The 15979-nt window shown below is 37.3% G+C and overlaps 3 protein-coding genes and 1 long non-coding RNA gene across 4 annotated transcripts; 2 read left to right on the top strand and 2 right to left on the bottom strand.

Annotated features, from left to right (window-relative positions):
• Nucleotides 1-725: 725 nt before the first annotated feature.
• Nucleotides 726-2340, top strand: LOC130747751 (uncharacterized). The gene is made up of 3 exons (XM_057600772.1): nt 726-1353; nt 1649-1711; nt 1804-2340. Exons 2-3 carry the CDS (start codon nt 1668-1670, stop codon nt 2012-2014), a joined length of 255 nt encoding a protein of 84 aa, XP_057456755.1. The 5' UTR covers nt 726-1353; nt 1649-1667; the 3' UTR covers nt 2015-2340.
• A 741-nt stretch (nt 2341-3081) lies between these two features.
• On the top strand, nt 3082-4143 carry LOC130747752 (uncharacterized). The gene is made up of 3 exons (XR_009022471.1): nt 3082-3571; nt 3881-3925; nt 4035-4143. It is a non-coding gene; the product is annotated as an uncharacterized LOC130747752 (long non-coding RNA).
• A 994-nt stretch (nt 4144-5137) lies between these two features.
• LOC130747750 (glucan endo-1,3-beta-glucosidase-like) lies at nt 5138-6845 on the bottom strand. Its single transcript, XM_057600771.1, has 3 exons — nt 6675-6845; nt 6145-6441; nt 5138-5969 (listed from the first exon to the last, which is right to left on the bottom strand). The coding sequence occupies exons 1-3, from the start codon at nt 6769-6771 to the stop codon at nt 5335-5337; spliced, it is 1029 nt and encodes a 342-aa protein (XP_057456754.1). The 5' UTR covers nt 6772-6845; the 3' UTR covers nt 5138-5334.
• Nucleotides 6846-7968: 1123 nt separating this feature from the next.
• On the bottom strand, nt 7969-9587 carry LOC130743075 (glucan endo-1,3-beta-glucosidase-like). The gene is made up of 2 exons (XM_057595185.1): nt 9506-9587; nt 7969-8909 (listed from the first exon to the last, which is right to left on the bottom strand). Exons 1-2 carry the CDS (start codon nt 9558-9560, stop codon nt 7969-7971), a joined length of 996 nt encoding a protein of 331 aa, XP_057451168.1. The 5' UTR covers nt 9561-9587.
• Nucleotides 9588-15979: the final 6392 nt, after the last annotated feature.

The raw sequence follows: 15979 nt of genomic DNA, 5'->3' as shown, positions 1-15979 counted from the left end.
ATAGCTGTGGCTTCTTCAAAACTAAACTTTATTGATGAAGATATTAGCTTGGGAACATTGTCCTCCCAATTGAACCTACACGCATCAAAAAAACACCCAACCCCTCAGACCAGACACTCTGTCAAGACTCAAGACTCAAGAGTGCCAAAAACCCACACACCCTCAAACCAATACAAACCCACAACATATGATTATGCCCCAGCACTAGAATACAACACACAGAAAAACAGCAGCATAACCAATTCAATGACAGCAAAAAAAACACCCCTGCACTCCAAAGGAAAAACATACAACAAACCATATTCTAAGGTTATAACAAATAATAGAATTTGTTGAATTGAGATTTCTCTATTTGATTAGTTATAACAAATAATGAGACACCACTTAGGAATATGGATTTTTTTCGAAAGAAAAAAAGCTTTATTTGATATGGAAATAAGAATTGAGAAATAGACATTCTCAATTAGACATAGCTAGTATCTAACTAGCAAATACAAAAAAAAAAAACAAATTGAACACCCCAAGAGATGAAAGAACTACAACTATTTAGGGAGAGATGATCTCGATCTTAGTGATCAGAAGCTAAGTGCATATTTAGATGATTTGTCAGGATGGAAGAGACCAAAATGACGCTCAGTTTGGGTGAAAAATGCATAGGCAAGAGGAATGTTTTGTTGATCATTGGCATACACAAAATAAGGGTACACATTGGCAAGAAGTGGTGATCCATTTTGCACTAGGAAGTTGACAATTGGCTGTATGAATGACTTTGATTCTTCGGTGAAAGCGCCTGCACTTGGTGGCAGGGGCGGACCCACGTTGGACTCAGGGGGTTCAGTTGAACCCCCTGAAAAAAATAAAATTCCCACTTACCCCCGTGTATAATATTTTTTTGAACCCCCTAAAAATTTTAATTTGCACCCAAGACCCACTCACTACTCAGCCCCAGTCCTCAACCTCTTTCTCTCACTACCCTAGGTCAAGCGCGCACACACACACGCACCATTGCACCACCGGCTACCACCACCGTCCTCCAGTCCACCACGCACTCTGCGCCGCGCCTCTACCTCTCTATCTCGGCTTCTCCAGTTCTCCTTCTCCCATACCCAAGGCCAAGACGGCAAGACTGGGATCGATGTTGGTAGCCTCGCCTCCGTCGCGGTTGCGAATGCTTCCGTGTTGAAGCTGGTTGTCAACAATGGGGAAAAGCTCAACGCGTGGTTGATTACGAGGCTGGTTCGAAAACGTTGGAGGTTCGTTTGAGCAAATTGGGTGAACCCAGATCTGAAGATCCAATCGTTTCTCACCGCATTGATCTCTTCAACCTCTGGGATCGCAAACCTGTGTTCGTGGGTATGATTCTTCACCTATTTTGATTTTGATTTATTTTTTCCCCATTAATTTTGATGGATTCTTCACCTGTTTTGTGGGTGTGTTGTGATATGATATGAGTTTTTGTGCTGGTTGGGGGATGGAGCTGGTTTCACTGTTTGCCAGTGTTTCTTAGTTGGAGCTTTTCTGATTTTTGCTACTGTTTTTAGCTTTCATGGGATTTTGGTAATGGAGAGTATGATAAATAAACAAACAATGGTCTTGTGTGGCAATGGTTAATGTTCACGAATACTTTGTTTATGTTGTCCTTGGCTAGTAAGGAAGTGCTTTCTGTCATGGGCAAAAGGAGTGTGGGTGCTGTCATGGTCTTGGGTTTAAAGTAAGGCATAAGTTGGCTGTTCATTTTTTCCCAACTTTTAGTTAATTTAAAGGATGATAACATTATTAGAACTTTGTTTCATGTGTAAATAGTTACCTGTTCATGCTTCGTGACTTTAAGGAAGCAAATGAAGTTGAGGAAGCAACTGAAGATATGGAAGCAACTGTAGATGAGAAAGAGGAAGATACCGATGTTGAGGAAGCAACTGATGATGAAGAAGTGGAATCAGAAGAGGAATCAAATGAAGATGAGGAAGCAACTGAAGATGAGGAAGAGGAATCAACTGAGGATGACTATATCTAACTGTCCAAAGCAGAAGAATTTGTATGCAATATTCTCAACCCTTGTTACCTTTTGTTCTTATTCATTTGCATCATAAAAATTGAAAAAGCTAAATGCAGAATACACTTAGGTGCCTTTACAATTCCTGACTTATATCATTTAATGTGATGTTCGATGTTTTGGCTTGAAGTTGTGGAGATACAATGGAAAGATGAGATTAATTGAAAGGGTTGAGACTAATCAAGTTGTGATATGAATTGATCTTGTGTGTAATGGATTTAATCACTTTGTCACATTGGTCTAGTATTTAATAAGGCTTTTTTGTCATAGTTCCATGATATCCCTAAAGATACTTTGTAGTTGTATGCTTATGCCAATGCCAGTGCAACTGATGAAAAAAATTAGTTTCAACACAACTTGCTAATGTCTCCGTTCATATGCTCTGTTTCTTTATCTAGATTGTATCTTTTACTGAATGGGAAAAAAGTTGTAGTTTCATGTGGAGGTTATATTTAGCTGCATGGTCTATGGCGAGAAGATATAATCAGAACCATGATCCTTTATGGTTTTCATGTTTTTATATATGGACCTGATATCAGAAAAATTATGAATAGAAGTGAACGTATGCCTTGTTTTTTTTTTCTCTTTCTTTTGTATAAATCTCACTATTTTTATCGATGTGTTCATTTGAAAAATTTGAACCCCCTAACCCCGGGGTCCTGGATCCGCCACTGCTTGGTGGGTAGGAGTTAGTGATCAAACTCGAGTCCATTACTGTTGTAACTTTGATTTGGTCCTGTAAGTTGGCTTGTGAAATTGCGCTCTGAATGTTCTGCATGACGGGGTGGATGAACTGGGCAGCGCTGTCACTAGGGTGAACTTGATGGGTACTTGGAGTCCATTAGTTAGTTAAGGGTTAGCCTATAGAGTTAGTTAGTTAAGGCTTAGCCTATAAATAAGGGAGTGTTAAGAGGGTTTAGGTATCTTTGGGATCATTTGGGAAATTGGGACTTGGGAGAGTGATGAGTCTCTCGAATACTCATCTGTTTCTTGTACATTTCTTGGTTGTATAATATCAGTTTTTCATCATTTGAATCAGGGTTTCATCAGAACTTCATTCAGAAAATCTGAATCCAATAGTGATGGGACAATGTTTCACATCTAAGGCGCAACAAATCTTTGTACTGTACTTTATGTTGTGGATTTTAGTTTCCCAAAAGGAAGATAGTCCAAATGAGTTAGCATCATGCCTGCAATGTCACCATGTGCCTCCATTACTCCTCCTATATATCATTTCCAAAGCTTTGCAAACAAGCCTTGTGCCAGCATTTGCCCATTCATCATCATCACACTTTGTTTGATAGAAATAAATGAAAAAGTGGGTCTGCAGTTGATGACAAAGAGGAGTTAAAGGGGGAAGGTTGGTGCATGCTTCATACTTTTTAGTTATATATATAGCTGCAAAACCATGGGTTACAAGCAGATTTTGGTGCAGAGGACCAAAGAGAAAGAAAAGACCCAGTTAGCTAGTGTGTGTTAACTCAAGTGAAAGTGCAGTGCAGTGCTTGGAGAACAAAGGTGCATATAGTTTATTCTTCTGCTTCTTAGTTAGATAAGGCTAATTAATTTCTCATTTTCTCATAATTAATTCTAACATTTACATAAGAGCTTCTCATTTCATCAACGTGATTTGGACTTTAAAATCAATCATAAAGCTTTTTCCAACATGCACTACATCAATTTTTTGTTAACTATCTTTCATACTGTATCACCTTGTAGTCCTGTGTCATGTTTCTGTTAACTATCTTTCATCAAACAGTTGTGCAAAATCTAAAATCCTTACTTTACCATGTTTATCTTATCATTAGTCTTTACCATGTGTTGCAGCAGGGGAAGCAATGGAAGGTGGTAGCTCAAATAGTACAAATTTAGGTATTTATACATTTTTATCTCTTATATGAGAATACATTATGTATTCTCCTATATAATTAATGTTTTGACTCTATAGACAAATATGTCATATTATTGGAAATTTCCTTAGGACCAAAAACATCAGAGTTGGAAGCATTGCAGAAAGAGAGTGAAGAGAAACACTTCAAAATTCAAGAGCTCAAGAGACAGATTGAATTGACAAAACAGAACTTGGAAAAGAAAAAGAAGGAGGTCACAGAGGAGCAAAGGGCAAGTTTCAAGGCCTTAAGCGAGAAATATAACAGTCTGAGAGAGGAATACAATGCAATGCAAGCTGCAAAATCAAGGGAATCTAAGTAACTTTACCTCTCAAATTAGTAGCCTTGGTACTTGAAGATCTAGTTTCTGTCTTGCAGTGTTCAAACAAAAGCTAAGGATGTATCTAATGAAAGCTATGAACATAGCTAATCAAAGTTAACTATTGCTTCTCAATGTCTATTGCAATGTGTGTGTGGTTAAGCAGTGTTTGCAATTTTGATTTCACATAAATTTTAATTTATTAAAATCAAGTTCAGATTGAATATTTTATTACAATAACAAGTTTAATATAAAATTCTACTTGAACAAACATGATTTAAATTTACTATAACCAAACGTGTAAAAAACATATAAATCAAATTTAAATTGGTGACATGAACAAGGCATAAGAAAGGTCAATGCCATTTGTGTCACTCATGTAGCTGAAGTAAGTGTACACATTAGCAAGAAGTGGTGCCCCATTACTCACAAGGAATCTAAGAATTGAAGTTATGTAGGAACTTGAAGTGCTAAGTGCAACATGAACATCATGCATTGCACGAATAACAAATTGCACTTGTGCGCCAATAGGACTAATCTCAGTGTTCGACGTTAGAACCGACACAAACGTAATTTCACGTATATCAAGGCATTAACGAAGAAGTTAGAATTTATCACGTTGAATTTAACATAGATCGTAGAAGTATGGTTTTGATATGTTGATTTCAACACAGATCCACGTTGAAGTCAACATGAATCTAAAGCTAGAATTTGTCACGTTAAGTTTAATGTGAATCGAAAAAACATAATTATGATATGTTAGTTTCAATGTGAATTTACGTTGAGTTCAACGGGAATTCAAACAGACACTCATTCCTTACAATAATGTACCTAAATTTGACTTCTTGACAAAATGCTCAAACATAAGGAAAAAGGTAAAAAAATGTTTAACTTGCATTATAGTAATAATTGATATAAAGCCATACAAAAGCATTTATCAGAAGCATCAAGTGCATGATACATTATTCTTGGACCTTGGTACATAACTAAAACCATGGGAACTAGGTACCCTTATTCTAAGTAACACCAATTCAGTTTATTAACCATGGTCAATCCGTAACCACTATTTCAATTCAATTGAAAATGTTGTACTTAGGTGATTTATCAGGCCTGAAGAGACCATAGTGTTGCTCAGTTTGTGGACCATTTTTCTGGTTTTCATCAAACATGGCAAACAGGTAAGTCTCAATGGGTCCATTAGGCCTCTTCGGAGTTCCGCCCTTAACATGTTGGATCAAATTCTTTAAATAACTTTCTGCATTTTGTACAGTGGCTGCAGTTCCACCTGCAGATGGCCACCCACTCTCAGACACCACAACCTTCACATCAGGTGCCCCGGCTTTCTCAAGAGCTGCATAGTGAGCATCCAATATTGCATCAAAGAGATTCTGATACCCAGCATCGTTTTTGTTTTGTTGGGTGAACAAAACGTAGTTGAGAGTATTGTGTTGTGGATCAGCCACATGGGCGAAGTATGTGTAGATATTGACTAGAAGGGGTGCTCCATTGCTTTTGAGAAAAGCGACTATGGGTGTTATGTATGATCTTGCCTGGTCGCTGAAAACACCGTCTTTTGGTGGGTAAGTGTTGGCTATCAGGGAGGCTGTTATGGATAAAGAGACCTTGATCTGGCCTTGTAAATTGGCTGAAGAGATTGCATTCTGGATGTTTCTCATTGCTGGGAGAACTGACCCGGCAGCAGCATCACCTGCGGAGGAGACGAAATCAGAAAAAATGGGTAAGGAAGGTGAAAGTTATGCTAATCTCGTTCGAAAGAGCTTATTTGAGTTTGTCGGGAGCATAAAGACTTATAAAGTATTTGAGAGAGTTTAATAGTTTATGACATATCTATAAATTGTTTTGAATGATTGACAGTTCCTTACCGGGGGAAATTTCGTTACCGACAGCAATGTACTTGATCTTGACATCAGAGTAGGCTTTGACATACTTGTTGACCCAATCATTGGCAGCTCCAGCATTGGTTAGAGACTGAAGCTTGTCATTTGTGACACCAAGGATGACCTCTATGTTTGAACCTCTTAGAGCTTGAAGTGCTCCTTCATCTTCTCCATATAGACGCATTTTCCCAATTCCTTTTGATTTGTATAAATCCACCACTGCTTGCTTAGATGGGAGATTGTTTCCAAGTGTTCCATAGCACACACCCACGGATTGTGCACCTGTATGTATGTGTCATATTGAACCAAAAGTAAGTGAGCATGAAGGAGAGACAACGAGAACAGAGTAATAGATTTGAAAATTAGAGTGTGAAAAAAGGCCTAACATTCTAAATTATGTCTATTTTGTAGCCAAATTTATTACTAACTTTGGTAAACTAAACTAAAAGAGAAAAGCAAGACTTGAATTTCAGAATTATATGTTTGCCCTCTATTGAGAAGAGAGAGAGAGAGACCTGTAAATTCTACTGTGGTAGAAATTAATATCCCAAAAAGCAGCAATATGGCAGTCATGGCTGTGTTGCCTCTTGATGATAAGAATGTATGATCCATATATGTGGATTATATATATGAAAATATAAGCTAACTCAATAACTCAACTGTTGTTAAGAGTGATATATCTTTTGCTCCCCAATTACTAGCTATATATAGGTGAAGTATTTGCATGATGCCAAGGACTTTTGCCCGACGTCAATCCCTTCATGGAGAAATACTATACATGGCTGCTATGTGATTAATTCACTTTGTATTCCAAGAGAAAACGTCCAATATTAATTATGTCACTCAGCCTATCGTCACGAGGAAGTTCCAGTACTGTTTTGAATATAGAGCCACAAATCAAGATGTGGACATGAAGTCAAGCAACTCATTTTTGTGGACTTGCTTTGTATTCTAAGCAACAAGGTACGTAGAATAGTCTGAGTCTTATCCTAAGTAATCAGCTAAAATGTCTACTGGTGTTGCGGTCCCTCTCTCATACCATGTTAAATTAATAAATTTTCTACCCTGTGGGTGGAGTACGTTAACATAGCCGGCGGCTTCTTCAAAATCAAGAGGACATGCATGATTCAGGATTGCCTGGAGGTTGCCTCCTCTTTGTCTAGTTCGGCTAGTTGTGTTGCACAGGACTTGTCCTCCCGAACAACGACTTCATTAATTGAGCACATGACTATTATTGTTATTATTTTGAAATTGACTATAAATTTTTTTTGTTACATTGACTATAAATTTAATTGCATATATAACATTTTATTTTTAATAATTGAGTACACATAGAAAATTGAGCTCAAGTGGTAAATGTGCATTTCCTTAAGGATTTCGCCTATGCTTTTGGTCCGGGTTCGATCCCCTCTAAGATAAAAAATAATAACGACATCTAACACACTGATTGAAGTTCTTTAGTTTTAGTTTTGTTTGGTGTCTATTTTATATCTCAAATTAAACTGAAATATATCATTTAAAATCACTTATGTAAGAATATAATTGCACATTCAGAATTTTTTGAATTGAGATTTCTCTATTTGATTGGTTATGACAAATAATAATGAGACACCACTTAGCAATATGGATTTTTTTCGAAAGAAAAAAAAAAGCTTTATTTAATATGAAAATGAAAATTGAGAAATAGACATTCTCAATTAGACATAGCTAGTATCTAACTAGCAAATACCTAAAAAAATGATAAATCTAACACCCTAAGAGATGAAAGAACTACAACTATTTAGGGAAAGATGATCTCGATCTTAATGATCAGAAGTTGAGTGCGTATTTAGAAGATTTGTCAGGATGGAAGAGTCCAAAATGACGTTCAGTTTCTGCACCAGGCTTCATGTTTTCATCAAACATAGCAAACAAGTAAGTCTCAATAGCTACATCAGGCCTCTTTGGAGTTCCTCCCCCGCTCTTGACATGACTAATCAAATTAGCATAATATGTGGCTGCATTCTCCATTGTAGCCCCAGCTCCGCCTTCTGATGGCCACCCACTCTCTGCCACAACCACCGCCAAATTGGGTGCTTCTAATTTCTCCAAAGCAGAATAGATAGAATCCACCATAGCATCAAAGATATTTCCATACCCAATGTCATTGGTCCCAATTTGAGTGAAAAGTGCATAGGCAAGAGGAATGTTTTGTTGATCATTGGCATAAGCAAAATAAGGGTACACATTGGCAAGAAGTGGTGATCCATTTTGCACTAGGAAGTTGATAATTGGTTGTATGAATGGCTTTGATTCTTCAGTGAAAACACCTGCACTTGGTGGGTAAGAGTTAGTGATCAAACTTGAGTCCATTACTGTTGTAACCTTGATTTGGTCCTGTAAGTTGGCTTGTGAAATTGCGCTCTGAATGTTCTGCATGACGGGGTGGATGAACTGGGCAACGCTGTCACTAGGATGAACTTCATTCCCGACTGCAATGTACTTGATTCTGACATTTTGTGAGTACGGTGTCACAAAATTACTGACCCACTGTGAGGCAGCAGTGGGATCTACAAGAGATGAAAGTGTTTCCCCCGCCACACCAAGGATCAAATCTATGCCAGAATCGCGGAGGGCTTCTAGAGCTTCTTGATCTGGGAGGTATAAACGCATTCCAACAATGTTGTTTGCTTTGTATAAGTCGACAACTTCTTGCTTCGATGGTAGATTGCCACCATTCAGTCCATAGCAAACTCCGACAGATTGTACAACTACATAATATTGAACCAAATTTATATAAGTAAATGTTTGATTTCTCAATTTGTTTTAATGAGAAATTGACATTTTTGAATTTGATTTGATTGTAACTATACATTTAATTTTTTTTAATGTGAAATTAATATTTCATAATTTGTCTAGAATTTGATTTGTGTTGAAATGCATGCTATGCAAATACAGAGTACAACTTTAACGAAAGCATGAAAACGTGTCAGACAAATAAATTTTCCAAAAGTAATAATCTATGGATCTCTTAGCCCATTGCACCTAGATTAACAACGACAATTAATAAGAATAAGAGTGTCTCTTGACAGTGTAAAAGTAGAGAAGTAAGTTTTAAAAAGAAGGAAGTATTATCTACCGTTCTTGATTTCATCACATATCAATCACTTTTTATTTATCATAAGAACTAACTTGATTGACAATCAATACCGACTTACATTTTTAGAGACAAAAAAGAGCATTCACGGTAAGAATAATGAAGTGAATATAAGTTTGATTAAGTGGAAATAATAGTATAACAATAAAGAAAAGGAACATAACAAGAGGTGCTATATAGCTAGATAGGGAAAGAGCAATAAAAATGAACCTGTAAATTCTAGTCCAATGGACAGTATTCCAAGAAGCAGAAATATGGTAGACATTTTTGCAGTGTTGAACTTTTTGGGTGAAAACACACAGAATTCAACGATGACCTAAGGAATTCAGGTTTTTGTGTGTATGCTTAAGTGAGTTGTTTGTTCTTTTATATGCATTAGTGATGTGAGTAATTAAGGAAGAATCGTGATTTATGTCTAGGAAGCGTGAAAGTATGATTTTAATTATTAGTTACAATGGAAAATCACAAAGATACTCCTATTAAGATACAGAACTCGTTTTTCCCGCTAAATGTAAAAAAAGTTATAATTTTTTAAAACTTGAATCACTCTACAATATGTATTGATTATAAGTAATTAAGGTAATTTTATATATACATTAATTCTTGTTGATTCCAAAAAAGTCATAAAGGTTGTTAAAACTAAATCACGTTTGAGATTCTTTTCCATTATTTATATGTATCATCTGTCAAATATTCCTTAATTACTAGTGTAGATCGGGGAAGTTTTTTCTGAAAATTTTTAAATTCAAATATTTCAAATATGAAGTAATTTTTTTTCCTTGAAACTGAATATGGAGTAAAAATTAATTGCGACTATCTGTACTTTTTTTCTGAAAGGTTTAATATCTAATTAATTTGCTTAAAATTGGGTTAGATTATTTATGTTAATTTTAATTAATCAATGTTTAACGCACAATTATTAATAAATATATAGGAGTGAAATATAGAAGGTAAGGATTTAAAAATATTTTTTTATTTTATTATTTCCACATACAAAATTTTTGGTTCTTTTTTTTGGTAAATGGCGCAAAAGAAAGGAAAACTAAGTCCTCAAATGAGGAACCCCAAGGCTATCAGCCAGCAAAAGAGGAGCAAGTCCCGGAGGCGGCACCGGAAACAACATCGTCTGCACAGCAGACATTTCAGCACCAAGGTTCGCCATAAAATCAGCTGGAGCATTACCTTCACAAAGAGTGTGCTGAAGATCAACCTGCCACGGTCGCTGCACTAGGGACTTGATAGCCAGGATCAAGGCCGCATATAAGTGAAACGAGGGCACCGACCCCTGAACAAGCTCCAGAGCCATAGTGGAATCGGAACAAACTCGAACCCTAGCCTCCAAACTCTCCCCGTTAATTTATATAAATTTCTATATATACTTAATTTCAAATACATGATTTCAAGAATTTCAAAAAAAAAAGAATACATGATTTCAAGAATAATCTTTATTCCCTTTCAAAAAAAAAGAATAATCTTTATACGTAACAACGTTCAAAGAAAATCTTTATACGTTACCAAAAAAATACTTTTTACTCATTTCAATTTCCGGGTAAGGCATGGTACAACTACTGTAAATATTTCAATTTTACTATGTATATTTATACGTATATCTGTTCTAAATATAGTAGTAATAATCATCGAAAAAAAAAATGGTAGTAATTTATAGCAAAAATAAATGAAGATATAAATAAGGAACACAATTTTTTCTATTTTAAGCCGATTGTTCTCGCCAATGTGCTTTCCTTAGATTAGAGGACCCTCCTCACCAGCTTGATCCCTTTTTTGATAGGGATTTGTTAGCTCTTTAGTCGCTTTTCTTTAGTTTTTTAATTTTTCGATGTACCAAAAAAAATCAATCTATTTAGAATTCAAAAAAAAATACCTACTCAAATTCCAATCATTATGTATATCCTTTTTAATATATAATCTTTTTTAATCATAAAAAGGAAGATAAAATAAAAAGTTTAATGTGAATTTTAATTAGTTTTGTCTAGGCTTAATTGTACTTTTCATCAAGGTTATCAGAACCGGGCCGGTGATGAAACCGGTGAGGGCACTGGTTCAAGGTTCACTGGTTCAACCGTAGTTCAACCGTGATCCAACCGATTTTACCGCTATATATTAAATAATATTATTTTTAAATAAATACATAATATATAAGGTAATCTTAAATAAAAAGAATATCCACAACTTCATATTTCAAATGAAAATTACTTGTCAAACTCAAAATTAAGATTAGTACACACCAAAATAGTAGATTGTGGTTCTAAGTAGAAGACCACTGGGTAGATTAGGTTAAGAACAATGAACTTGATGTGTTCATGTGTGTCTGTAACACCTAGATCTTGAGATAGTGGAATTCCTTTTCTTTGGGCGAAAGCTAACCAGACGTAGGTGAAGTTTCACCGAACTGGGTTAACAACTTGCTCTGTCTTGTTCTTTTTATTTGTACCTGTGTTTGTGCGTTTTCAGTCATATGGTTCTAATCGATTGTCCCAGCATCGTGCAGGACATCTGTTCTAAGGGATCTAGAATTTCAAAACTTATGAGAATACAAAGTAATAATATCTCAGAAGGAAAATAGCAAATGGTACAGAAGCTAAAGACAACATTATATCTTTAGCAGCACTTATTCCTCCTCTTCAGCCTCCTCCAGCCAATTAACAAACGGTTCCAGTGCCTTCAAAAAGTTCTGCCTGCCCTTGGAGTTTGTTCCTTTTGATTTTACAGGCGTACAATCTTCTAAATTAAATTCTACACCTATACAATCTTCTAAATTAAATTGAATGCAGCAACAATCTTCTAAATTAATTGTTGCGTTAAAAAAACAAAAAAAAAAGTAAAAACATCACTCACCAGTGGCGGCGGCCAGCGGCAGGAGGAGCACGGCGGCGGGCGGAGGGTGGCAGAGACGGGCGGATGGTGGCAGAGACTAGGGTTGAAGACCGTGTGCAGAAGCCAGAAGTGCAGAACAGAGGAAACTGGAAACGTTACGTGATGAATTGGTTTAATGGTTTCTATTCTAATTCTATATTTTAATTTTTGAAAACCTTATGCATTCCTTTTTTTTTTAATATACATGTTGTCGTGGGCCGGCCCAACACGTGAAAAAGCAAAAAAGAAAAAACGGATAAAAGCAGAAAAACGTAAAACCGGCCAAAACCGCCAACCGGCCGGTTTTCACCGGTTCGAGCGGTTCAAGGCCGGTTTAGACGGTTCAGTACCGGTTTTGAACCCAGACGGTTTTGTGCTTGCTTTGGACCGGCCAGGGGTCCGGTTCCCGGTTCAATCGGTTGAACCGGCCGGTCCGGTCCGGTTTTTACAACCATGCTTTTCATCCCTTATGTTTGGTCTTTGTGCGATTTTGGTCCCCTTTGTTCTAATTGTGCGATTTGAGTCCCCTTTATATTAATTTGTGACAATTGGATCATTCCGTTAGTTCTCCGTCTAAATTGATCTATGTAGCGTTTGTTAATGATGTGTCACTGGTACTACTGCAACTAGAATTCCACATAATTAAAAAATTATAAATATATAAAAGAATAAAAGAAATTACATCAGTAAAATCTTTACATGATATTATCATCTTCTTCATCTTCACACACATCCCCATCAACAAAAAGAAAGGCCAGAACCCCATCATGTTCTTCATCTTCAACCAAAAAACCCAGAAACACAACCAATCGAATAAACACATCTCATGGCACACCAAACCCAGCCTTATATCATCTTCAAAACCTTACACCAAAACCACAAACCAACAGGAAGAAATCCAACCAGATCTACAACGCGAAGAAGAAAAGATGAAAAAAAATTAAAGCTTTCTTAAACCCAGATAACCTCTCCTCTACACCCACAATCATCAGCCACAACCCCAAATCCATCACTTCAACACCTTGTTCTTTCCGAAGCAAATCTTGCATATGCATAATTTAATGATGGGGAGATTAACAGAGGAAAAAGGTTTCAACTCCAATCCCTTCAACTTGGATGTCTGGGTTCAAAGCTATGACCATCAACGAGTTCTGGGTCTCAATCTAGGTTCAAATGTCTTCTTCTTTCTTTCTCCCACTCTTCCCTCTGTTTCAATCTTTGGCAAGAAGATGGACATCATTGATGAAGATTAGCGGCAGAGGAAATGAAGATCAACAGCGGCAGAGACGAAAGATGAGTTGATGAAGACGTGGGAGGAGCTTAGAATGATGAATAGAGATGAGACGGTGAAGATGTGGGAGGAGATTGGAATTAGGGATTTTTGTTTAAAAGTTTACTGAATTAATTAAGTAATAAAAAACTAATGGACCTAATCTTGTGACGGTCAATTGAATAGTGGTGCAATTAGTTTTTTGTTATTTAATTAAATAATTACATAGTGGTGCAATTAGTACAAAGAGGGAGTGCAACTAGAAGAAAAGATGGTGCAATAGGTGAGGGGGTGTGAATAGTAGTGCCAAATAGACTAACGCCGTTTATTTTTAACGGTCAATTGACGGTAAGACTAAAATTGCACATTCACAAAATAAAGGGGACCAAAATCGCGCAATTAGAACAAAGGGAACCAAAATTGCACAAAGGTCAAACATCAGGGATGAAAAGTGCAATTAAGCCTTTTGTCTAACATAATCGTATATTCCTCCATTACTATTGTAGTCGGTTATGAGATACCTTAGTTAAGGAAAAAAGGAAGATTGCTGTAAAAAAAAAAAGGAAGATAAAAAAAAAACAATTTAATATGAATTTGAATTAATTTTGGCTAACATCCTCTCTCTGTCGTGAATGATAGCTCGAACGATAAGAGTTAGGAGATATGTGAGTTTGGTGAGAGAGATCCAAGAATCAATCCCAAAGGGGTGTAATTTATCTTTCCGAAAAAAATACATTCCCTAAAGTGTCCAGGGCTCGAACCCTGAGGAGAAACTAATTTACTAACATTACTAACAACTAACATTTGCATATAAAACAAAAATAGTGTATTATAACTATCATATCTATCATTTTACCCTCTTATCTTTTAACATTTCTTATGACTAGTTTGGTACGCTGTATTATGCATGATAATATAAGCTTATACAATACATTATGAACTTATCTATTGTTTAGTGCTCACATTGTATTGTATAAAGTTATACATCAATCCCCTCTTGTACATTAAAATGATTGATTATTGAATCAACATATAGATGATGAATAAGGCATGATAAGAGTATGATGTATAAACTACTTGAATATATTTAATCAACCGTCAACACAACCACCCTCCACCACCACCACCGTCGCCAGCACTACCACCATCACTGCCGCCACCACCGACGCCGCAACCACCACCACCACGTTCCACCACTGTCACCATCGTTGATACCGTCGTCATTATCGCCACTACCACTACCATCATCGCTGCCACCACCCTCCACCACCACCACCACTGCAGCCACTACTACCACCACTACCACTATCACCACCACTGTCGCCGCCACCATCGTTGATACTGTTATACCACCACTACAGCCGCCCCCACCCTCCACCACCGCCGCCGCAACCACCGCCACTACCGCCACCGCCACCACCACCACCGCGCTCCACCATTGCCACCATTGTTGATACCATCATACCACCACTGTTGCCGCCACCGCCACCGTTGCCGCCACCACCACGACGCTCCACCACCACCACCACCACCACCATCGTTGATACCATCATACCACCACTGTCGCTGCCCACCTTCCACCACCACCAACATCACCCCTCCACCACCATTGTCGCCACCACCCACCACCACTGCCACCACCGCCGCAACTGCCACTACTAGCACCATGACCGCCGCCACCACCATCCACCACCACAACCGCCACCACCATCTACCACCACCACCATTATCATCTTCCATTACCACCACTACCACCATCACCACTGTCGCCACCAAATTATACAGTATATGATCAAACGATGTATAATATTAAAATTTTATCAGGTCTTGTCCTATCAAGCCTAATACAATCATGCCTTATACTATCAAGGTCTTATATTATATAGCGTACCAAACATGCCCTTATACTGTAATTTGATTGCCCACTAGGGTAGACCAATATTATTTTGGTCAACTGGCACACCACGGGTATTTAGACTCTTCCTCTCCTTCTCCATCCCAATATCCCCTCCCTCCTAGACCACTTTGCCCCTCCTCCTCCCCGTCGTCCAGCCGATTCACTCCCACTGTCTTCTTCGTCATCCTCCAACTCATTACCGCAACCATCTACATCACTTCAACAATCTCAAACAACACCCACAAACCAGAATAGATTAACAGTGGGAAGGTGGAGGCTGCTGGAGAGGGAAGCATTGATGAGGTTGACAATAGTGACGTCGATAGCGACAAACAAGATACGCGAGAAAAAAGAAGGATTATCAATTTACATTTTTTTCCCTTTTATCAACTTTCAATCATAACCGTTCAATTAAATAATATGTTAAATTTAATGGTGTTCAAATCTTGGTGCACCGGTAGCCCAAAAACAAATATATCCCACCTTAGTGGCCACCATCACTTTTGCATCTAAATATCCCAAATAGGTGTCAATAAAATATTTCTCCTGAGTCAAGGCGTTCCTACCTACAAAAAGATGAAAATTTAATGGATGCGGTTACAAAAATTAATTGAGGAAAAACAAAAGTCACTTTACAAATGAT

This window comes from Lotus japonicus, chromosome 3 (assembly GCF_012489685.1).
Source record: "Lotus japonicus ecotype B-129 chromosome 3, LjGifu_v1.2".
NCBI classification, from domain to species: domain Eukaryota; kingdom Viridiplantae; phylum Streptophyta; class Magnoliopsida; order Fabales; family Fabaceae; genus Lotus; species Lotus japonicus.
This window is presented reverse-complemented; position numbering and strand designations above follow the sequence as displayed.